The 25636-nt window shown below is 34.4% G+C and overlaps 1 protein-coding gene across 5 annotated transcripts in view; it reads left to right on the top strand.

The window, feature by feature from the left end:
- The window catches only part of LRCH1 (leucine rich repeats and calponin homology domain containing 1), a 115176-nt gene that overhangs the window by 58785 nt on the left and 30755 nt on the right, over positions 1-25636 (top strand). For 4 of the 5 annotated variants that reach the window (XR_270655.4, XR_270652.4, XM_014263928.3 and 1 more), the window contains exons 4-15: positions 3527-3632; positions 4126-4262; positions 5462-5589; positions 7423-7507; positions 11856-11961; positions 13210-13322; positions 14823-14890; positions 15947-16033; positions 18870-18906; positions 19613-19726; positions 21049-21096; positions 22305-22377. Coding sequence is in view for 2 of the 5 variants with exons in the window: in XM_014263928.3 (XP_014119403.2) it covers positions 3527-3632; positions 4126-4262; positions 5462-5589; positions 7423-7507; positions 11856-11961; positions 13210-13322; positions 14823-14890; positions 15947-16033; positions 18870-18906; positions 19613-19726; positions 21049-21096; positions 22305-22377 (1102 nt within the window). In the remaining 3 variants the exon portion in view is untranslated. The remainder of the gene's footprint in view (positions 1-3526; positions 3633-4125; positions 4263-5461; positions 5590-7422; positions 7508-11855; positions 11962-13209; positions 13323-14822; positions 14891-15946; positions 16034-18869; positions 18907-19612; positions 19727-21048; positions 21097-22304; positions 22378-25636) is intronic. The other variant, XR_270654.4, reaches the window with a different exon arrangement.

Raw genomic sequence — 25636 nt, 5'->3', positions numbered from 1 at the left:
GATGCCACCATGTGTGTTTGGTACATTTCTAGTGAAAAGAGTTGCACTATTTAACTGGAAATGACATAACTGTGATGTATTGGGAGAAGCAAATAGTGGTAGGATTGAGAGTGGGGAATCTGTGTTGGCATGTAAACTCTAAAGCAGTTTAGACAATAAGGTGATCATTGTTCTAAAACGAGTAAAAGAAACAAACAAAAAACATGAAGTCATATTGCAGTTGTTGCACAAAAAGTTCAGCTGTGAGAGCAATGCCAGCCTGAATAGCAGGGGATTCAAGCAGAAGCATCACTCAGCCCTCTGGCAGGGAGCGTTGTTGTTTTGATGTGTACACAGAGCTGGTGCTGGCCTGGGCCAGGGGATAAAGCCTGAGATGCCACCTGGCTCCATGCAGTTCTTGTATCCATAGGACATTTCTGAGCTACCTCAGGTTCCCCAGCTGTTCCACAAGTGGCATGCAGTGAGATCTGTATCTACATTGCAAGGGGTTCTTTTTCTCTACCTTTTAAATACAAAATTTACCTCTGTTGTCTCTGTAGAATGATGCAGACGTAATTTGCTGCAAATTAGATCTTTCCGCTAAACTCTGCATTTTCCCTTCTATCCTCCAAAATGGGGTAGTTAATGGTTTTCCTTTTACAGGTATGTATTGTTATGAATTTCATACCTGTAGCATAGAATAGTTTTGATATTACATGCAGAAAACTTTCAGGTATTTTTATATTTAGAGTTCTGACAGCTAACTTATTTTAGTGCTTGTAGCATAAGTTTTTGTCCCTGCAGAATACATTGTAATTATTTGCCAAAAAATTTGGTGGCGAAGTTTACTTTTATTTGCTGCAAAAAAATCTTTGACTCAATCATGCTTCTACTGTCAGCCAGGAGAGTGCAAAATTAGTGTGAAGATAATCTGAAACTTACTTTCTGCCAAGGAAAAGTAATTATGCAGAGATGGCTCAGTAATTGTACTCAAAACTATCAAAACAAAAATTCCATACTCCATCCTATCAGGCAGTATTGCACTTCTGCCTTCTTCAGATAACAGCCTTTTCTAGCTCTGGGATGCTCCTATTTATGTTGGAAGCCTTCAAATTTCTCACCGAGGATTTGTCTTTTACCTCACTCATCTAATCAGAGACTGCAGTCTGACCACGTGGGACTTGCTGCCTGCTGTTTTCTAAAAGGGTCCATGTGTTCACATACCGTCCAAATTCTTTTTACTCTTCAGTATGGCTGCTGTGTCACAAGCTCTGACTGGACCCAGGTGCTTTTTAGGAATAATGGCTCAGTCAGGAGTCCTGAGTTTAATGTTATGTAAGGAGGAAGTTTGCCTCAATTGGAATGGTTTGGATAAACTTATGTGTGTGTATGAATAAATATGTTAATGTGGAATCAGAATACCATATTGTTTTTTCTGTTTATCTTGCTGAACATACATGCTGAATTGGATTGGTTTAAGGCCATTTAAACATTGCCATAAACAAAGGGAAACAGTTGATGATTTTGCTTTCATGCCACAGAAATTAGTATTAAATTTCCTTTATTTAATAAATGTTAAATAAAACCCTTACATTTCTCTGATTTTGACAAATTGCCTTGTCATGGCTCTATCTGGTGAGAACAAAATAGAATTAATACCAGAAGTCTAACCTCAGCAAATACTAGTTCCCCATGGAATTTGAGTGTTTGCACTGCAGTTACCTGCAAATGTCCCTGAAGCCAAGTTCCAAACTGCTGGTTGCATAATTCCTTAAAAAATTACTAGCTTGGAAACCATAGGTGTTTGATAGTATTGCTTCCATTACTGCCAAAGTAATGAGAAAGTTTAACGCTGTTTCTGTCACAAACACACTCATGAAGTCTAATAATAGTCAAGAGCATAACTATGAGTAATTGTTGCAAGTCTTTGTTTTCCATGGCTATTCAAACAAAGTATTAAAAAATGTAAGTTGGACTACAGTGTTTAGTAGGCTAAAGGACACTGCTGTCTCTAGAGATCTTGTGAGTGCTGACATGCTGTCACAACAGATCAGTCTTATCGAGGATGTTTTGAAAGGCTGTAAGTGGAAGTGGACTTTGTTTTTGAGGTTACACACTGCCAGCTTGCTTTTTCTTTTTTTGATGCTTCCTCTAGAATTCTGTCTCCTTCCCTGACTTGTTCTGGTATGTGTGCCTAAGAACACTTGGTCTAGAGTTTCTTTGCCACAAGGTGACTTTAAATTCTGTTCCCTAAAAATCAAGTATCTAATTATGAAGTAGTTTAGAGACTGTAAATTAAAAATAGGACAGTAAAACTTTAAAAATAAATTATCAGGGAACAGTGCAATTAACCAAACTTTGTGACAACTTGGGCAAAAATGCACTCATTAGCTGGGATTTCTAATTTCCTTGTCTAAAAGCTACAGTAATTTCCTGACTGTGTTTTAAGAAGGGAAGGAAGTCTTGGCAGCAATAGGATTCTATTACAAGAAGAAACTTGTTGGATACAGGGAACAGCATTGCCAGATCATATTTCGGTTTTACTATAAGTTTTTTGTTAAGTAGATTTTAGGCTCAAATATAGGGAGTTAATATAGTGTTTTTGACTGGCATTAAAGCAAGCATCTTCAAAGGCATGACTTGGAAATCTGGCTTCTCAAACTTTTGTAGTTGAAGAGCTCCCAGATACTTTTAAATGCATTTGAAACATTGAGAGAGTAGGAGTATTCAGTTGGCTTTTCAGGAAAATGGGGCATTATTCCATTTAGCTTTCATACTGTGAGCTACTATTTCCTTCTTTTAGTACTGAAATGACAGCGTGATTGGGACATCTGTGAAATTTGCAGGTTGCCTGGGATGTGAGCAGAGGTTTCAATGTCCCTTTGGCAGCAAAAATGATAGCTAGTATTTAACAATTGTCTCTTCACAGACTGACTTAATCCAAGAAGTTGATCTTTCATGCACATTCACAGCAGTTTCTTGCTTGAAATAGTTAAGTAATGCCAAATAAGCTCTGTTCCTTTTCATTATAGTCTACTGTGTGCCCTGATGATCAAATATACGCCTTTACTGAGGATCATTACAGAATGTTATTGCTGTATTACTGTTATTATTATTACTATTATTTATTTTGCTTAAATATTTCATCAAGAAGAACCAGAACCTTTTTAAAAGCTCAAATTCATTAGTATTTTTACATTTCCTCCTAACATATGTGGTTATATAATCACTATACTGAATTCTTTACATGAAGAAAAGAGCAAAAAACTAGAACTTGTTAAGTAAGTAGTTTTGAATATTTCTATAGAAATTAAATTAACTTTCAAAATGAACTTGTTCTCCAAATAACAATTTGCTCTGGTTTTAACTCACGTGCAAATATTTTCCCATGTATTTTTTATTTTGTTGTCACTACAGGACATAGATTGTTGCATTTTTTCTGGTTAATAAAATGTCACAATGATAATAGCATATTAGCTATGTTTGTATTATGGAATATGTAGGAACTGAAAGCTCATTATTATTCGTTATTACTGTTTTACTGTAGGATGTCAGCTGTAATGAAATCACAGCTTTGCCACAGCAGATAGGCCAGCTGAAATCTTTAAAAGAACTGAATGTCAGAAGAAATTACCTCGAAGTTTTACCCCAAGGTAAAAGCAAATGAACAAAAAAATATCTTTACAGTAGCTCTTCTTATTATAATTTTGAAAGTATTTTTAATCATACAAATAGATATAATTAAAAAGTAGCTATTACCTTGTGTTCAAATTTATTGCATTTGGGTCTGCAGAACATAACATTCAATAGTATCTACTGAAGAACAGTGTGTGAGGTTTCTTCAATGTATCTTTATGATTCTAGGCAACTTTTAAATTAAACAAGTGTTGTCTGAATGCAGTATGGGAACTGTCAGCTGAGTTTCAGGGGAAAAAAATTCAGAGTATTTGGTTTAGAATTTCTTGTCACTTGTATAGCAACACTCTTTTATTTCCCAGTATAAAATAGAGTAAATGTTGATCTTAATTCTTCTCTGAACTTGGATTTTTCCTGAATGCAAAAGAAGTGTTATTCAAAAATATTTTATTATTTTATACCAAAAATAAAAACAGATATAACACCTTCTCTCCTTTTTATTACTTTTAGAACTAGTACAGCTTCCCTTGGTAAAGTTTGACTTTTCCTGCAATAAAGTGCTTGTGATTCCAATTTGTTTTAGAAAGATGGTGCAGTTACAAGTATTACTGCTTGAGAATAATCCTTTGCAATCTCCACCAGCACAAGTAAGTAATAATTTAAGTTGTGCCTTAATATTAGATGGCTGCTAACACATTTTAGAGTGTAAAATGTCACCTTCTGCAATTGCAGGCTTCCGAATTTCAGTCATCACAGGCTGTCAATAGTTGTTGATATTTAAATAAGACATAGGATGTATCTAAATAAGATGTGAAAAATATCCTCTGTTCTCTGTATGAATTTGCACAGCACTTAAACCAACACACATCTGGATGTCCATTCTGATAGCTGTTAATTTTTGTGATTTCTATCTGCATATGAAATTTAACATTGGAATATGCATGTACTTTTGAAAAAGACTCGTAATAAACTTCCTGGGTTATTTTGCTTTCTGGTAAAATGAATACAGTTCTAAAAGGTTCTACAGTGATTTGCTAACTTTAACTTAAAAAATATGCCTAAATAGTCTAAAGCATAATCTGTGTGAAATTTATTTCACTTTAAAGTGTAAGTTCATAGATTTTGATGCACAAAGAAATAAAACTCCTCTTTGGAACTGTAGGCCACTCTGAGTAATAAAAGTAAATTAATGCATCCTGTGTTTGCTGCTTAAGGACAATTTTGTTGTTAACCTACTGGACAGTAAATTCAAACTGCATCTCTGAAAGCCACAAGTGTTCTGGCTCAACAGTTGTTGAAATACTTAAGAATTTTTATTCCATTGGAGAAATGCTTTTCATAATTGATAGTGATTATGCCTTTAAACTAAAAAATACAAAGCAAGACGTGTGCACTTAAAGAAACTTCTAAAATGAAGGTGAATTGCATCATAAGTATGCTTGGACACTATTACAAACAATTTGACCAAGAATATAAAGGGCACACTAGCTAATTAAATGTCATGGTACACTAATTGTGAAAATAATTAAATACTCTATTTATAGTTAGTAATAGGCCATACCATATATTTTAATGTCCTTTTTTTTGAGTTAGAAGCTCATTTGGATTTTTGTAAAGAATACATTATTTTCTTGTTTTCTGTTTTAGTCTCTGAGGGTATTTATACTGGTACACACAAATAATTGAGTATATAATTGAAGTAATTAGTAATAAAAAAAAATCTATTTTCTTTTAAGTTAAATTTGTAATATTAGTTGAATTTCAGGGAGGTTTATACTAAGTGACACTTGGAATAAATTGCTTTTTAAATTCTAGTTATAAACCTAATTTTTTCCTTATTCCACAGATTTGTACAAAGGGTAAGGTGCATATATTCAAATATCTAACTGTACAAGCATGTCAGATTAAAACAGCAGACTCGCTGTATCTTAATGCCATTGAACCACAGCATTTGCCACAACCTGTGGAAGAGAGGTATGTATGAAGTCTTACAAACAATAAAATAGCATTTATCTTTCTGTTCCACAGTTTTGTTTCTTTAGATGCTATTCAGAGTGTACTTCTTTGCAGAGATTTAATTTACTTTTATTTTAATGCAATCCCTGTAAGAGTTCAGAAAATTAAAAATCAATTGTGATTAAAGTTAGCAGCGCTTTAGTTAAGAGTTTAAAAGTGAACTTTAGTTTCAATCTAACCTCTTTCTGGTGGACTCCTGGAATACATTGAAAATAATCAGATGGTAGTTACACTAGGTGTTGGCTTGGTCTATCTACACATTAAATAAATTTTAATTTCATGTGTTGTTTTGTGATTTTTGTGATATATTTTTTGATTTAGATGCGATTGTATGTTTGCACTTTTGTGACATGTTAATCTTTTTTAATTCATCCAAAGTCATCTGTCAAACAAAGTGAACTGCATGAATGCTTTTTAAAGAAATTGTGCTGATTTGTTAGCAACATGAGGCAAAATCTTCTGTTGAGTATCAGACTTGTAGGAAATAGCATCTTGCGCCATGGTTTAAGGACAGGAACCAGATACAAAGTAGCTCCTTTCTATGAGAATCTCCATAGCTGGTTGGAAATCAGCTTTTAGCCCAGTCTTTCTCTGCTAACAAGGGCAGTGTAATACAACGAATCAGAGAAAGGATATCTTTGAAGAGAAATACTCAATGAAAACAAAATGTTGATATGAATAATAGTAGAGATGTTACTGCTAAAATCCTGGGGAAAAAAAAACCCAAGGGCTGTTACAGAATCTCCCTTTCAGTCATCTGAATAAGATTTGAATGAAATTGGTTTTGTCCATGTACCTTTGGAGATCCCTGTGTGAATTTCTATCAGATAAGTGTCAAAGGTGAGAGGAATCCAGGATGAGGAGTAGGTATTCCATTTGGGAAACACTTACTGATTTTCTGTTTTGTTCTTTTAGTATACAAGAAAACTGACAGGCATGTCATGTCCTGTTTGGTATTTGGTCATATTGGAGAATGCAGGTTAGGGTAAGGGGAGGGTATAGAGTAGAGCAGTTTCTGCAAAACAGTGTTCAGTGTTTACTGGCAAGAGGTAATTTAAGATTAGGTTTAATGAATCAGATATCTTATTCATGTGAAGACTGATAAAGCTCCTTTCTTAAATTGCTGTGTCAATCTGAATCCAGTATCACAGCTTTCAGGATAGCAAATAAAGGGATATAAGATATATTTTTTAAAAAAAGTTTAGGTGATGAGAGTACTGCATCTAATAGTGCACTTCAAAATGAGTAGAGGTCATATTGGGTAATGAAACCAGAATAGCGAGCCTTTGCTTCTGTTACAGTAATTTTCTCAAAAACCTAAATTCCAAGGTCTATTTTAAGGCACCAAAAGGAGGTTTCTGTGTTAATAATTATTTCAAGCGTGAGGGAGATTTGAGTTCTGTTTTAATGGATCAGTGATTGCAATTGTATCAGTTGACTCCACTTTGAGTTTTACCATTTTGGTTTCTTCTCCCATGGCTAAATTGCTTCAGTCCTGTGCTGCTTAGTTAGTAACTAAGCAGTTTTGCATAGTGTATGGACAAAAACAAACTTAGCAGCAGATTATTTCTGTTGCTTCATTAATCCTTAGGCTAATTAGCCATTCAGTCTGATCTATTTTACCATCACCAGATCAAATGTTTGGTGGTTTACTGTACTAGGCTATTTCGCCTTCTTCCATTAAAGATAGTTTGAAATTTGCTCAGAGTTAAGTGAAACCAGAACAGAATTTGAATGTAAATGCTATAATAGCTTTTTACTGAGTTTTAATTTTTTTTTTTTCACATCTAGCATTGATGACATCTATCCAAGTAAAAAGGACTCAGATTCAGGTGTTGGTAGTGATAATGGTGATAAACGTTTGTCAGCAACAGAGGTAAGTTACCTGCCTTTTGTGTCAAACTCCTCTCCCAGCACTCATATTTTGATTGTATTTTAAGTTTGGTAAGAATGTGAAAAGATTTTCATACTTAAACCTCTGCAACCATATCCTTGACATGAATTTTACACTAAGAAATGGCTAAAATAAGGATAAAAGGAGACTGTGAGGTTTTAAAATTCTTTTTTAAAATTTTTTTGTCTGTTCACTGTCCAGAGTAGGCATGAGATACTTGCTTCCAAATGGTTACAGACTTTCCAATAGTGCAAATCCTCCACAGTTTTCTGGCAGTTTACATAATCTAGAGAATGAGAAACAATCCAGAATTCATGTCTGCTGTTTTCAACAAAGTAAACACGGTAATAGGTTACAAGCTGATGACTTCTCACATAGTTTTCTCTTTGCCTGATTACTCTTTCCTGTTGGGAATTTATAGTGCCCAGTTTCAGTATGTTGTGTGATGTGGTTATGAAACATTGCTGTAGTGTAGAAACTTGAGAAACTTTGAAGATTTTAATGTGCTTAAATATTCTGTCAGTTAGGCAAAGCTGAAGCTAAAGCTTCAGATCTTTTCCTGAACTTTGCTGTCTGTCTGAGCAAAGAGAAAGGGTAGCTTTGTGGGACTAGTGCTGTCCTAAGCAGTTAGAACTGACTCACAGAGGTTTTTTTCTGAGGCACTCTTGAGCTGAATAGGGCACTAAACCTGTGTGGAGTTGAACTGAATAGATAATGATAAGTAAGTAAATAATTAGTAGTATAAATCAGTGATGATTATCCTCCTGAAATATACAATAATGGGATTTGTGGTCTGACTTAATGGAAAAGGCCTCACATTGAAAGGGTGACCTTCTTGCTACTTAAAATATTTTACAGTGATTCTTCAGTGGTTTTGTCCTCCTTTGAGGAAAAGGGATTTTGTTTCTTTTGGAACAAATGTATGAAGAATCAAGCTTAGGTACTGAATTTATAGTTACTCAAAAGCAAATTGAGCATGAATTCCCACTTACTCACTGACTGGTCTTTTAAATACAATAGTACTTTAAAAAAAACCTCATGTGAATTTCCAAGTATTTTGGCGAGTTTCTTGGTAGGTGGAAATGAAGTACAATTGTTATGAATTCTAGCCAAATCTCTAATGGTTTACCTCTAGCTGTAAGAGCATTCACTCTGTTCAGAGGCATTTACAAACCATTTTGCCATCTTACTCTTCCTGAAGCTCAGTTGGCTTGTTAATGAAACTTATCCCAGGATTTCCTCTTTAGATATAAATATCACCTTTAGAAAATAGATCATGCTACCTGTAATCAAAAGATAGCAATTGAAATTCTGCAAAAAATATTTTGAAGACTACCCACAATGAACCAATACCTTTTTAATAGCACCAAACTTTTAAATATAAGAACAGTTTGCTCATTCTATCACCACCTGACCGCTGCTCTGCTTTTAAGGAGAAATAGATGCTGAGATCAGTAATCCCAAATGCATTTGTTAGTAAATTTACCATGCACTTTCCTTCTGATGTGACCTTTAATACCTGTGTAACACATGGGAATCATGCAAAAAATACTAGCATGATGCAAATACAGGCTCATATGTGTTGTTAATTACAGTCAGAAAGTTACATACCAAACTTTGGATAAACATTAAATGATCAGTCATAATCATGATAATCATGATTCTGGAGGGTTTTTTATGAATATAAACTACTGTTCAGTGTGGAGGGTAGTGGCTGTTGAGTTTCTATTCTATTACAGAAAATACATTGTCATTTTTCATGTGTAACTTAATAACATAAATGAATCACTTGTTTGAACACTAATGTAGTTTTTAGGAAGCTTGCTAATTGACTTTGGATGAATACACAGAAGAGGGAATACTTGATGAAATTAACTGTTTTATAAATCTCTCTTGGACTTCGTAGGGTCCCTACAGCATCAGTTTCCCAGCTGTAGCCATCCTGGGCACTTCAAGTGGAAGTTATCTTGTAGTGTTGCTGTAAAATTGATCATTGCAACTTGAAGGCAAATTCTGCCTTAAGGCAGTCTACTACCATTTACCTCACCTTTTAGGAAAAATACAGCATTTTGATTATTTTTTTCCCTTCATTTGGCCTTATTTTTCCTTTTGTTAAAATTCATTAGAATGAAATTAGAATGGTGTCTGTGCTTTATTACATGTATGAATAATGCATTACTACCAGCAGGAATATATGTGAAGACTCTTACAAAGTGCATCATCTTAATTCTGTCTTAGAAGAATGTTAGATATTTTTGATTCTGATTTGTCTGTTGTCTTCTCTTGCTGTCTCAATAAAAAATAAAACTGTGGAAGAAAAAACTTGGATACAGTATTTCACCTGTAAAGGAGTGATACTTTTGTATATCCAAGGCTGCTTTGTGCTTTTGTTTCATTGTATAGTGGCAGTTTCATAGTATAGTGGTGGAAAATAAGATGCAGAATTCTGTAGGTCCTGAAAGGAATTTGTTTCCGAATTGAATGGTCAGTTCCCTTTTTTATGCCAGCACTCCAAAATATTTTCCTTAAAGTGTGTGTTACACTGGTAAGAAAAAATATTGTACTTGTTTTGGATCCAGAACTTCTAATAAAGTGTGTAGGAACATTTTAGTGTACTATTTTCAAAATTAACACAGCATCAACTTTGATCAAGAATAATCAAATTTTGTACTTAAAATGTCTTATGAGATACAGCCTGAAAGAGAAGGAACTTCGCTGTAACCTTGGTTGTCTGAATGAATTTATATTGTACCTGTCTTATTTCTATTTTTTTAAAGTTGTTGGATTGTCATTGCTTCAGATCTAAAAGGCTTTTGTGCTTAGATTACTTGGAGTGTCATTTATTTTCTGTTGGAGCTTCATTTTAAAATATCACTAATTTTAAAAGTCTAAATTTATTTTTAAAAACGCTTTATGAAGTCCCCGAACACCCTTTTTCCTCCTTAAGCTGAAGAGTACAGCCAGTGAATTCATAGAGTTAATAGCATGTCGTTTATTCATCTGAAAGAACATTCATTGTTCATGTTTACGTGTTTTGGGTCCAGTGTATTCTTGGAAAATAGGAGTAGGAATAACCACGTGTATCTTTGATTGAGGTTTTAAGAGCAAGGTGGATTTGCTCTATCTTTTATCACAAACTTTAGCTTCAGGAGTTAGAAAAAATATTTTCTACATAGATTATGAACATCTAAAAGTAGCAGGAATGGCAAACTTCTACTAGAAGCTAGTGAGAATTAAATAACTGATTATATGTAACACATTTCATTACAGATCTTTGTTACAGTGGTCTGAACTGATAAAATGGGGAATATAATTTCCTTAAAAAATATATTTTTTAAGGATATGGAACAGTGTGCTGTTTGTATTATGTAAGTTATAATTACAGAATACATGTGTGGAAAATGTATGCACAGAGTAGCAAGTTACAGAACACAGGGCATTTAAAGAATGAGCAATACTCATGGACTTTCTGGAAAATACATTTGCAAACTTCTGAGACTGTTGTGGTGGTAAGTTCTCTGTCTCTGAGGAGCAAGAATAAAAACTTGGCCTCTCCTGCAAACTGTGGTTTTACTCTAGCTCACCTCAGGAGAGGATGTGAGCCGGTTCCACTTGAGCAGGTCACTGCTGGCCCTGCAGAGAAACAGAGCCATAGTGGCTTAGAGCAGAATTGTGTCTGTGCTTCCTTTTGCAGCTGCTATCTGTAAAATCATAGACAGGATAGGTTTGTTAGATACAAGCCAGTGTTTTAGTGTACCAGCCAATAGAGCTGAAAAAATGGGTGAGCTTTTAAGTCAGAAAAAGCTAGTGTACTTGAGTCTATGCTTATTTTTCCCCTGCTCTGTCAGTTAACATAATTGAAGATGGTGCCTTCCTTGATGTTGATCTTGCTTGCTGTAGGCATTCAGTTCAGAAGCTGCATGGTAAAGCAGGGAAGAAAAGTCATGGAAAGAAGGGAAAAAAAGGGCTGTGATATGAGGCTCAGTGTTTCTGCAGATTTTGGTGGCTGCAAGGAGGCCCTTGTAGTTTTCAGCTGCTCCAGGGAAGCACAGAGAGAGGCACAGTGCAGTGGTGTCAGTGCAAAGAGAGGACTAGTGCCATGAGTAGGACAGGAAAAGAGGACATGTGAATTATTCTACTTGGCAAACCTCATGTGAGGATATATTCAGCGTGACTATAACTTCTTACAACAGGATGTGGTCATGTTAGATGCTCTAGTATCCTGTTCCATCTTAATTTGCAGCCCTTTGGTGAGCAATCTTGTTAACATGTACATTTTTATCATTCTTGGTTTGAGCTTGGACTAGTGTTTCTCTTATTTTTTTCCTAGCCATCTGATGAAGATACTATCAGCTTTAATGTTCCAATGTCGGACATTGTGGAAGAAGATCATATTATAAAGGATGATTCAGGTCACCATGCTAACTCAAGAAAAGGTTGGAATGAAGAAAACATGGAAGTTAAATACAGGAAAATTCTGTTATTGATTCCATGCCTACCTACTTACCCAGAAGGCTTTGAGCATGCATATGCAGTTGTGTAAAAATGAAAAAAAAATACATTACTTAGAAAATCTTTACTATACTGAGTTGAGTCTGTCTAGTAATTTTCAACTGCAATTCCAAAAAACTTGCTGCACCTTATCTGAAGAATTAATAAGATCTGATTCCAACTGGGGGAAAAAAAGTTAGAGTTGGTTTGAGCCGTACTATCCTTCAGCGAATATCAGTGTTCGGTAATTTAGCAAAGTGCAATAATGGAGTCTATTTCTATAGCTGGACTTAGTGTATATATAAAGCTTTTTTAGTCAGTCAGCTTCACCTCTGGAAACAAGTAAATTTATTTGTATTTTGTGAGAGATCTAATTTTATCCAATTTTTTTAAAGTAACTTACGTTTTTCTAAATTACACTACTGATAGATATTATACTGATAGATATTATACTGATAGATATTATACTGATAGATATTATACTGATAGATATTATACTGATAGATATTATACTGATAGATATTATACCTACTGATAGATATTATACTGTTATTATACTGATAGATAAACAGTGGTTCTCCAAGTTCTGCACATACTAATGATAAATGGCAGGATGAAGTCAGCAAGCTGCATAGGGAAACCACATGAATAGGAGATTGCATACCCTCATTGTTACCCACTTTAATGAAGTTCCACGGAGAACTCATCAGAATCTGGTAAAATATGAAGAGCATTAACAGGATTTTATCCTACAGTGTTAGCAAACTGGAGAGGGTAAATCATAGCTTCATATCTTTGGAAATAGTGTACATAGGGAAAAGATTGGGACAGGCTCTAACTAATTTTGCTGGGTGTTTGGTTTGTTACAGCATGGTAACTCTGAAATTGCATTCAATTGCAAGTCACTGCCTAAGACATCTGAATTTCTTAAAACACTGCACAGCTGTCCAGCTGTGTTGTGTTATTGCTACTGGTAAGACAGACTTGGTGTAGTTCAAAACTGGCTCCTTCAATGCCTGTTTTGGTGCTTCTGATATACAACTGTATATGCCCAGGAAATGGATTTATTACAACTTAGAAATTGGCATCACTGTTTACAATGACAGGATCTTAACCTGTTTGAAATGTTTAATGTGAATTTAAACTTTATTTCTGAAATAATTCTTCTAATTTTTTTTCATTGCTGTTCCTAGTGGAATTCCATCAAGGATCTGCTCACACGTTTGTCATTGATAAGTCACGAGAAACAGGAAACCAGTTTGATGAACAGGATACTCTTACTACTGAATTTATGAGCTACATTAAGGCAAGTTTATCACAATGTTAATTGGGGAAAATATTTCTGCTACTTTGGTAAGTGCAGAGTAAACAGAAATGATAAACAGCAGGTATTTTAATAAATAAGAGATGCAGATGATAGTAATTGTTCTAAAAATACAGAAAGCAAAAATAGGCAGGTAAGTTTAAAATTATTACAATTGATCTAGGACAATTTACCCAGAACTCTTTTTAGGATATGTGAGAGTTATCCTTTAACTATGTTTAAGGCTTGAAGGAAAATGGCAGGGTTTTTTTGTGCTATTTGCTTTATATTTTGAATTGAGTGATTTATTGTGTTGGTTTCATTGCTGAAATGAGAGATGACTTTGTCCTAGCTGTGGTGGCTAAAGTTTTGAAATAATGTTATGGTATTAAAATACATTTTCTCAATTTTTTAAGCATTATAGTAGCATTTCAGAGATCCTTAAAGACAAATTATATCAAATCACTTTCTAGAATCAGTGCTGCATTTTTGTTGTCTTATGGTACGTACCCTTGTTACAGGAAAACATCATGGCCTTTGTTCCTGTAAGGTGAAGAAAGATGAAAAAGAATGGCTTTATTCATTCTACTAGGGATTGTCACTGGGAAATGAGCCATCATTGGAGGTGTTAGAGAAGCTGGTACAGTCTTCAGTGTCACATACAGCAGAATTGGGCAGAATTTATTGGTAGAGGATGATGCAACTGATGTGCCAAACACATGACACAAAGGAGGATGAGCCTCTGTTTTCTGCTGTTTTTTCTCTAGAAGTACAAATACATATTCATTCAGAGAGCTTCTGTCTTTACTGGCAGCTGAACTACTTCAGTGCTTCTGACTGAGATGGAGTTGCTAAATACCAAGTGGAAACATAAAAAAGATTCAGGTTTTCAAATAAGTAGCACTTCATGTTTATAGGTGTGGGGGATCTAATTTGGCTACATTGAACCCAAAATAACTGGATGGCTGATATGAATTCCTGGATGCAACTTTTGTTCCAATTTGTTCTCTTTAAAAAAGAAATGATTCATGGCTGTCAAAACTGTAAAATATGAATCCTGTTAATAATTATGCATGAAGTATGTAATTGCCACTGTTTGCATGTTTGGAATTTCCTTGCTTTGAAAACAAATCTGGCTGCAGTAGGAGAGTGAGGAGAAGGAGAGTTGGGATCGTGCTTAACTGAAGCATTGTTTCTATGTGCCAGAAAGTCACAAATGGAATCTGGGACATAGAACAAAGAATTGTTATGCTGCTTGACTTTCTTTTCGCAGTTAAGAGAGAGTAAGGGCTGTTGACCTCAATAAAATCTTCTGAATAGAAGATCTTGTAATCAGTATCTTAGAAGGGGGTAGAGTAAGGAATAAAGCAGAAGTGTTGGATTGCTTCAACCAGCCAGCCGAAAATGTTACATAAATTAGGTCAGTGCTAAGTCACAAAGCAAATTTATCTGCCTACTTAATTGCAAAGTTCAGGTCTCATTATCACTTTTGTCTGCTTACAGAGCAGAGCAGCAGAGTGTGATGAATTACTGAGAATAGAAGAGGACACGCAATGGCAAGCAGACGAAATGTGAGTATTTTTTATGTATCTAATTAATAATTAGCTATGTCTTTTAATTAGTTTGACCAGGACTGGTATGACTTTGCTGTTTAATAATTCTGCAGATTTGGAGGCAAGACAATAACAACCTTGCATTTTGTGTGTGCTCAGTATTTTACATTTTATTGCTAAATAGAGTGGATGTTATGTTACAACTAATTAATTTGTATTCCCCAATAACTTTTTATCTATGTAGAATGCAGTCTTTTTTAATTAGGTACTTATTTTGTTTATTAAAGGCATTGCTGAAAAAAGATAATCAAAACTTGCAAGATGTAAATTTAACAGACATTTTAAAAATCAATTTAATTAGAAAACATATCTTATTCTTTTTCTTACTTTTCATAATTTTGACCTTGAAGCAATCATTAGTTTATAGATATTAATTCCAGAGTAGAACAAATGAGCATCAGTTGCTAAGTGCATAAGGAAAGGAAATTCAACATGACTGTACTGTGAAGTTGTCACTCATCAGAACAGTGTAGTCCTACATACTATTAAAAAAAGACGCAAACCTGAAGGGAGGAAAGAATGAGTATTTTCTGAAAGAGCCTTATTGGCAAAACTAATGGGAGGTTATCTAATCCCCCAAAAGAACTATAAATGTTGAAAAGCAAAAGAAAGCAGGCTGGCCCCTATAAAAACTCACTGTGTTTACTATTTGTGCTGAAACAATACATGGGACGAGTGCCTTTAAGAGCACTCATAAATAAATGCTAAATGGTAAATAAATGCTTAACTTTAAGAAGTCATTCTGTTTAATTGAATGCTAAAAGTTTTAGCTTCATCACATTTATTTATGTATGTATTAGGCTGGGAGGCTTTGTTAAGGACAAAGTGTTGGAAAGTTTTTTTCAGAAGGAGCTCTTTCCTTAAATTCAGCACATGCCAGTGTGCAGAGAGGCTTTTTTTCTCCCTGTAGTATTTGCATGCCAGTTGGAAGGTAGATGTCTCGCACTGAAATTATCACTACCCTTGATAATTGCTGTTGTACCTTTTTTTGAATGTTTTTGTTTTCTGTTATAGAATAAATTTATCAGAAGAACAAACTATTGATATAGGAATGATAGAACAACTAAGAGAAGCTGTAGATTTATTACAGGATTCCAACAGGTATGCTTACGGTAGCTGATATATAGTAGTATAATAATATAATGTAATATATTTTATTTTTTTTATGAATTACATTAGAGATCTCTTTTAACTGACAACTGAAAGCTCTCTGGAGTTACCAAGTGCTTTGTTAGCATACCAGTGTGTGCAAGGTAGTTAAGAAGGAAACTCAAATTCTCTCTCGAGTATCTAGACAAGATTCCCAGTAAATTAAGAAGGGACGAAAGAAACGAGAGGCGAGGACACCCCTTAACCATTCATCTCCTGTACACCACTGTGATTATTTGAAGTTTTGTCTAGGATTGTCACATTTCTTTTGGGGACTATAAATTTTCCTCTTACTCATGCTTGGTATATATTGTTGGAATGAGAAGAGCTTCTGGCCCATCTTCATGCCAATTCAATGACGCACCTAAAGGAGGTGCCTGAATTAGTGGTGGAGTTTCTTTAGTTTTCTGAAATCCAAAGGAGGAAGAGGCAAAGAAAGTTATTTATATTTCCCCTGTCTACAAAAGACAAGCTTTTATAATTTAGATGCCCGTTTTAAGTGGCCAAAGTCACATAGAATGGCTCTGGAACTGTGGCTAAACAAAAGAATAAGCATTTAGAAGAAAGCAAATGATTGCCCTACTGGAGAAGTATGACAATAGTGGTGCCTGTAGTTCTGTCTGTCTGGATGCTTGCTGTTGCTTTTCTTAGTGTAATCACCTTCAGAAAATAATTTCATTTCAAAACTCTTTTTAAATCTTCTATGAAGTAGCTGGTTTGCAGCTTCATTTATCTGAAGATTGGAAAACCTCCTTGTCACTTCAGCCTTAAGTATGCTTGGTTCTCTTTCCTCCCTTGATAGCTACTTGCTTTTGTGACTACACTGTTCTTTATTATAAATGCCTGTTTTGAACTGCTTTTTCACCTAGCAGACTTTTGTACTTTTAGGACAGAAGTTGATTCCTGCTAGTTTTTCTAAAGAGACAATTAACTGGTTTATTTTGTATCATGTAAAGAATACTTGAGTGTTTGAATCATACACTAAATACTTGAATCAAAAATATTTTTGCTTAATAAAATATAAAATTAGGAAATAAACAATTAGGAAATTTCTTTAGCTTCCTAGACCATTTTTTCTGCATCTCATATGAGGCTTATTACTTTCTCAGAAGAGTCTTGTAGTTAAAAAAGGAAAGCGTTTGTTTTGGAAAAAACACCAGCAGAAATATTGCAGTTGTTAGCCTGATAAATTTAGTCATTTTGGGTTTTTTTTGTTTCCAGACATTGCCTTAATATTTCCTACATATTTAGTACTTCTGTTAAATTAAGAAGGTCAATAAAATACAGAATATCTGGTTTTTGTTTACACACAGATTTCATTAGTAATACTACAGTAAATTTCAAAAATTACTTTTAGAGGTGGCTAATCATGTCATGTATGTCTGTATTTCTCTACTGTTGTTTTTACAGCATGTTGGGGGATTTGTGGCTGCACTTTCTTTTTCTAACCTTAAAATATGAGCATTTATATTTAATTTTCTGAGTGCCTTATAGGCTTTTGAATGTACACCTCCTGTGTATTAGCATCCAGTCCTAAGCAGCAAGATACCTTTGAGTACCCAGTACTTGTCAAATGATGCCATAGACTTTCAGTCCTCTGAGCCATTGGTTCCTCATAAATTTTTTTAAATAATTCTTGCATTTTATGGCATTTCGTATTTGTCTCATACTCAAGAAGTTTTATGTCCAGAAAGGAATGTAAATGCTTCATATTTTTAAGGTGCACAAAACTTGTATTTGCTTTTAACTTAAATCTAGAGCGTGTCAACAATTGTAACTTTTTCCAGTTTCCTTTGTGCATCCATATAACTCTGGTGGCCTAGTCAAGGTAACCTGGTTGAAATAACTAACTCTATGCAGGACCATCCTTATCTCACACTGAAGGCCCTTTAGGAGAAAACACTGTAGGGGCTGGAGCAGTTGGTGATTCTGGTGTGCTTAATGTGCACTGACTGGAATTCTTGCAAGCTGTTTTTGCTAGTGGGTGTGATTATTAAACTTGTTAAATGCTTGTCCGATTACTGTTCTGCAGGACACTGTTTCCAGTGTTCTGCAGAATTTAAAATCTGCATACCCTATTATGCATAGACAGCATTTTGTTTCTGGGAAGAGACTTCTAATTCAACCTTTTTCAGTATTTTTGATGTTTGCATTGTATTTCTATATTTGCCTTCCTATATTTCCTGCTTTCTTTCATTTTCTGTTTCACTACTTTGTTTTCAGCCACTGTAAATTAAGTGGAAATATCTGGGCAGGGCTGTGGCTTCCATTTGAATACTGAATGCTAGAGATTAGATACAGAAATCTGCAGGCTTCTAGATAACAACATGGGTTTTGGTAATAAACAGGTTCTTTTGTTTTGATACAAACCATTGCTCAGGGTGGTACTTTGCAAGTGAAACCATGAATGATGCTTCAGACTGAACTGAAGCATCAGGGGGCATTTCCAAAAGCTCTTAAGAGATGACACTGAACAGGTTAAAATGATAACTATAAAAGTATTTCATGGATATATTTCTTTGTAATTAAATACTGAACATAATGGTTGCCAAAGTTATAGTCCAGTACAATGATTTTATTTCAAACCTTGCAGATTAAGCAGGGGTATTTCAGAGATCAGTGCTGTGAATCTGTATCCTATAGAGCCAGAAACAGTTTTAGAATTTCATGAGTCTACAGTAAAGTGTGTTTATATACCTTCTTTAGAAAAAAAAAATAATTTGTTAGATGCATCATGTTCAAGTTGCTACACAATGAATTACATATTTGCCTTTGTCTTTATACATAGTGGTCAAATACAGATGGACATGTCTTCTCTTGGTCAGGTATGTTAAATGAGTGTATAATTACAAAATATTCTGTGGGGGGGAAAGACTGAAAATGAGCCCACAATTTCAATTTCAATTGGTAATCTGCCAAGTAGGGAAGGTAAAAAGTAAGTAGGCTGAAGGGCAAAGCTAATTTATGGAATTGTTGTGGGGTTTGTTTGCTTTTGTCTGTGTGTGTTTGTGTCTCTATATGTGAAGGTTTTCTGTGTTTATCTGTTGCTTTTTCATTTTAGTTTCCCCACCCTGTCTCCCTGTATGTCAGTTCAGCTGTGCATCTTCGGCTACCATTATATCCCCCCCCCACCAAATCTCCACCTTTTGGTGTAGGAAAACAGTAGTATATTCATTAAGAATAACCCCAAAATAATTTGTAAAATAAACATTAGTGGTTTTCCAGACTACTGTCACTATAGTTGCAGAGAGTATAGTTATAGTAAGGGGTTTGAGTTTTACAGTGTGATATATGTTGCTTATTATTTGTTCTGTATCCTGTCTGGTGAAATAATGTTTTTTATCAAGTAGTTGGTTTAGATTTACATTATCCACCTGTTAGTGCTGGAACTGCTGTTACATAGTATGTACTTGCTTTTCTGTCTGCTTTTCATCACACTATTTGTATTAAATACATCAAGGTAATGCTATGCCAAAAGAAAAAAAAAATCTATTTCCAGTAGTACAGACAGAAGAGTTACTTGTCTTACAGAGAGAAAATGCTGAAGAGGAACTGGAATTCCAGAGGAGGAGGGACTTGATTATGGAGAAAGCAAAGCCTGAAGCAAGACCTTGTGAACAGGGTGAAAAATGGTCATTGAGCCAGGTATGGAAGTGTACAGATGCAATAAATGTGGAAACATTTGGAATGGATCATTGCATTCTCTCAATTTGTGTGTGGGGATAATGGGTTTAGGCCCAGTGTGGGGATTGGGTTTTTTTTTTTCCTTAGCACGAATCTCAAGGTTTGACTGTAAATGGAAAGTTGATTAAGACCCATCCCTTTGGAAAGAACTTATATAATAAATATATCCAATAAAAGCATAGTAGTTGCAGGGGTTGGGTTCCCCTGGAAAAAATGTCGTCTCAAAGTTTGATCTTCAGGAAAATGGAGTACGTGACTCCTTTTCTCCCCTTACCCCAAATACTCTTTTGTAGTTATGTAAGTTTCTAAGTTTATGTTAACAGCAGTTTTTTTTTTATTGTATTTGATTGTGCAAAAAGACTGTATATTGGTTGAGATGATAGTTTTTAAAGTTTCAAAAATATTTGAAGATTTGTACATTGTAATGATCCAGAAATGTAGAGCTACAAAAAAACCTTAAATAAGGAGATTGTGAGAAGAAAATTACAGAAGATGCTGTCTATATTGGCAGCACCTTAATATTGTCTGTTCTATCCAGAAATAGGTGTTGGTGTTTTTTTTAATATATCTTGATGCTTTTCAAATATTTGTGTGTATAATCATAATATCAAATACTACTGTGATAAAGCTCTGTGATTGTTGGGACCTAATGTTCCAAGTGCTCTCTTGTGTTTCCATGTTTTGTCAATTAAAAAAAAATTGATACTAGGGAGGGTGTTTTGGATTGAATTATAATTTACTTTTACTTACGCCAGTTGTCTTTCTGCTGAGTTGTGATCACTGCTGAATTAATGATTTTGTTTCATATTTATCAACATGGTGTACATGTTTCCTATGTAACTATAACAGAAGTGGTAACAAAAGGTATGTTATGTTGTAATTATAAATGTAATTGTTTACAGAATATCTCTCTTCAAATCTGCATTTGAAATAATCTGTTTTTGCAAATGAAACCTTCGTGATAGTTTAATTAAAATTGGCATTTTAACCATCAAACATTAAAATCTTAAAAAAGTACTTATAATCCCTTAGTATTGAAGCAAAAAATTAATGACAAATCTGTGTGAATCGTTTCCACATGCTTTTTAAAAAAGTTCTTCAGCTAGCAATAGATGCATTTATGATTCATGCAAATTACTCATTTGAGTGAAAAAAATAATTGTCTTAATGTGTATCTGACTATAATTAGTAAAATTTCCCATTGCTGTCTATCACTAATACAGGTTCTAAAATGTTTTTTGTCTTTTCTTCTTTTTTTCTTTTTTTACTTTCCAAATATGCAGAATGATCTAATTGTTTGGAACACAAGCGGGCAAACATCTCACAATGAGGTAAGATGTCATTTGTTTGTCTCTTATATGTTTTATATTAATGTTTCATAGACTAAATGAAACATAACTGAATTCCACAGGACATATGGCTGAGATTTGCATCAGAAATAAATATGTGGTTTGCTTGGCATGTGGTTTAATCTTGTCATCTCAGAGATTTACTAGGGTATAAAAATATGCTGTCTGATCATTTGGTTTCAGAGTTATGCAGTTTAGTAGAAAACATTTAATTTTTTTACATTTTCTCCATTCAGACGCAATTTTTAATTTTTCTTTTTTTTAATTCTCCCTTGTTCAACAAGATTTTCTATTGATTTCAGTGCAGTTTCTTTTTTGCACATTTGTGTCCTGTCCTTGATTAGTTATCAGAGAGGAATCTAATTTTATTGATCCTGTAGCTTTCTAGTGTAAATCTCATTGGAAGTTCAAAAAGGCAAAAACCACATGGAGCTCCTTATGGAGATTATTTACCTTCTTTCTTTTTTTTTTTTTTTTTTGGTGCAGAAATAAGCCTTCTCTCTCTGTATTGCATTGGGCATAAACATATTGCAAATTTATGAGCACCCAGCCACCATCCACCAGTCTTGGTGATGGGAATTCTGTAGTTCCCAGCTCCCAGTGGAATCACTTTTTAAGTGGGATTCCCATTATGGGGTTTGGTCATAGGACTCTCTCTGTGTTGCCATTGATGGTATGATGCTGCTCCATTCTTCCTGCTGCAGCTCTTAGCTGAATTCAGGGTCAGGGGAGATCCTACTCTGAGGCGTAAACTTAATTTCCTCCTTTCTGTTTTTAAATGCAGAAATTCAGTGTTACCATGCAGTGTAGTAATTAATTCTGTGAAAGAAACAAATGTGTCTAAGGAAAAAAACATGCCTTTGCTTTGGTTTTTAAATGTACTCTGCCACAAAAGTGCATGTTTGATGGAACCAAGTGATGACATGGGAGAAAACTGATGAATAATTGAGCTTATTTATAACTAGGGGGAATATCTTGCTGTCTTTTGTCAGAGTCTAGTCTTTTCTACCAGAGAAATAGGGTGCAATAAAAAAGGGAGATTATCATAGGTTTGGGACTATATTGTGATCAGATTATGGGAATAGTTATAACATGCAGTAGTGTTAATTTTTGCATTTTGCATGGTCAGATATGCTGAGATATTTTCTGGGTGTTATTCTAACTTTGATGTATGTTCTGGAATTACACAGAATAAGGATAAAAGTCCAACAATGTCTCCTACTACAAACACCACAATCCCTTTTGGCCTGAAGCCACGATCAGGTAATGTGGGAAACTGGTTTGTGTGTACTGGTTTGGGGTTTTTTACATCTCTGTTATAATTAGATATCTCTTTTTCTCCCTCTTAAAAAGTAAGCAATGTAACATTTTCCATACAGTTAGGAGAAGCTTAGAAGATTTTGAGGTTCTCTAGTTTTGAATAAAGATTGAATTTGTAAGAAGTATTTATTTGGCACGTTATATATGGATCAGTTTTCATCCATTACTAGTAAATTGGATGTTCTGTAAAATTATATGTATATTAAAAATGTGTTTGGATATAACTACACAAATTTTATATACATATATGTATTTATCATCTGTGCTGACATACTAATTGAAATAAGATTTTTTGCTTGATTGGCATCTGATGATACAATTTATATTTTGTTCAATAATATGTGTGAATAATTAGGCCATTTTGGAAAACATTTGTGTTGCTCTGAAAATTTTTCACTTCATTGAGTCTGTCAGTAGTTAGGCTTGAGTAAAGATCAAGTATTATGGAAAGATTATGTCTTTACTTCAGCCAGCAACTGAGTTCAATGAATTTGCAATGCACTGTATCTGTGTAACCACCACTCTTTTAACAAGCAGCAGTTTATTTGAAAACAAACAAATTAAACCTAAAAACAAGTAACAACAAAAAAACCTCCCAAACTTAGAGATGTATTTGAGGGCTTGGTAACATCTTCCCTTAAAAACTGAATTAGCTACATGATTTAATTCAGTTTTTGTCTTCTCTGTGTGGAGGTAGTCAATATTAAGTCATGCCATATCGCCTCTAATGAGTGTCTGTAGGTTTTCAATATGTTTCAGCATACTGAGACTGTAGTTCTGCTTTCTCTCATTCACCACAAATGCTTTGAATCAAGTGATGGTAAACCCCTACAAGCTTGTAGTTTCCATAGCAAAATATTTGGTAATAATGGCAGCAGTTTGTGAAACTGCTGGTGGAACATCACGAAAAGGTTTATGAAATTGTACCCATAGATTTAGTTGGTTTTTGTTGTTTGGTTTGTTTTTGGTTTTTTTTAATTTTTTAAGTATTAGAAAGCTGGTTTTGTGAAGGAATATACTTTAAGTTTCTCATGTAGTTGTGATATATAGTTAGACAGATCTGTTCAACTGCATTTCTTTGGTTGTTAGAATGTTAAACTTGGTCTGTCTTGTTTCTGATGATTTAGAAATGTTGATATTTCCACATAAATTTAAAATGCAGATTAAATGATGAGCAAATGGGTTCTTTCAGGATGTGTTGAAAATAAAATATTGAGTAATACTGCATAGTCCAGTGGCAGTATTGCAATATCACTGTCAGGAGAAAAAGGCAAAGGATCCTGGGCCATGTTGCTGCTTTCACAGGATGTGGGCTGTGCTCTGAGCCCACAGTGAAATCTGCTGGGGATTGGAAATTACTTTGTGGAAGAATAGGCAAGACTGTGACTTCTTGTTCAAGTGTTAGTTTAACGTGCACTTTTGAATCTTGGCATACTGTGCCTGAGTTTCTTATACTTCATGACTAGAACAGGTCCAGGTGAAATAGCCTAGTGATTCTTTTTTTGAGAGAATTTCTAGAAAGACTGTATTGCACTGTTTGCAACAAAATCTCCAAGTCACATGATTCAAGACCAGATGTTCACAAATCCTACACTTCATCCTTTTTTATGTATTGCAGCTCTGTGTAGCCTCATTGAATACCAAAGTCAGTTGGTTAGAACATGCTGATTTTCTGCACTGTACAAATTGAATTTCATATATTCTAAAATCTTTGAACATGCCAGTACTGGGGTATCTTTTGGTCACGTTATGGTTGCATTAAACTTGATAATGTGATTGTTTTTTTTCCCATATGAGGAACCCATTACTGCACAGTTTCTCACCTGATCATGTCTAGCTTCAGTCATCTTACCTTAAATTTATACCCTGTAAGATAGGGGAACTTGGCAATACTAAAACTCTATGTCCAGTTTCAGATAAAAATACAGTATATTAGCTATGTAGCACCATGTAGCAAAATGAAACCTTGCACAGGCATAGTAAAGCTTCATATTGTTTCATCTTCTGCTATTTTGCTAACACATAAGAAATACTTAGAGGTAGAAGTAGTACATGTCAGAGAATACTGGCATGTTTGTGAAGCCTGCATGTTTTTCCTTTTAAAGATGGTTTGCTTGGCAGGTCTGTAGTTTCTTCATTGTATTTCCTTTAAAACTTTGTATACAACTTTTGTGCATTTGAACCATTCTACCACTGGCTGGAGTTTGTACTTGTTAATTGTACACTGCTTTATTGTCATAGAGCTGAGCTAGTGAAGAGGTCCAGCATTTCTGTGACCCAGGAAGGTTTTTCAGCTTAGTTTGTAGTATATTTTAATAGGTTTTTTTATTTCCGTTTTTATTGGCCTTCAGGGAAAAGTTAAAACTTACTGGAAGTGTAAGCTCTAATGAAGTTAAATAGTCCTAATGAGTTCTAACTGTTAAACTTTGTTAGACCTTCCATTTGAATTAATTGGCTCTATAAATCTCTTAAATCCAAGTGCAACATTAAAAGGACATTGAAGTGTTCTAACTAAAATGTGTCCACCATGCTCTGTGGAAAAAATAGTGGCAAATTTTCAATGAAAATATATGCAACTGTATTTTTTTGGAAATTGGAGAGTTTATTTTCACTGTGTTTATTTTCATCTATTTAAAGTGAATGTTGCTTTCTATTTGACTTTCCATCTTCCTCATCATTTCATAATGGTTTATGTCTCTTGGAAAGGTGAAAGTAAACTGTTCTAGACTTGTGGTAAAGATTCCAGTTTTTTGAAGTACACACACAAATATAAGTGCTTCCAGAGGATAAACCATAGTGGCTTAAACTTCTGTGTTAGTACATACTGATATGTGTTCAGGACTGAAGGTCCTTTTGTACTTTCATTTTTAAGCTAGGCAAAACATCGGGAAAATTCATATCTGATGGCTGACAGAAAGAAGCCAAAGTACCCAAAGAAAATATTTTGAAAGGTAATGAATGTGCTTACATTTCTTGAAAGATTTTTTTCCAAGGGTCAGAAGTTTACATTGCATGTAAAAACGATTTTTAATTTTTTCAGATTATTTCCTTCTGTATTTTAAATATTTTCAGAGAGTATGGACTTTTCAAATTCATATTAATTTTGAAAACCTTAAAAACATTCCATTGAACAGAAACAATTTTGTTAGAGCTGTAGTTCTCCTCTTGGGATATGCATTAACTCTCTGAAAAGGAATCACTC

The sequence above is a fragment of the Zonotrichia albicollis genome, chromosome 2 (genome assembly GCF_047830755.1).
Source record: "Zonotrichia albicollis isolate bZonAlb1 chromosome 2, bZonAlb1.hap1, whole genome shotgun sequence".
Classification (NCBI taxonomy): domain Eukaryota; kingdom Metazoa; phylum Chordata; class Aves; order Passeriformes; family Passerellidae; genus Zonotrichia; species Zonotrichia albicollis.
This window is presented reverse-complemented; position numbering and strand designations above follow the sequence as displayed.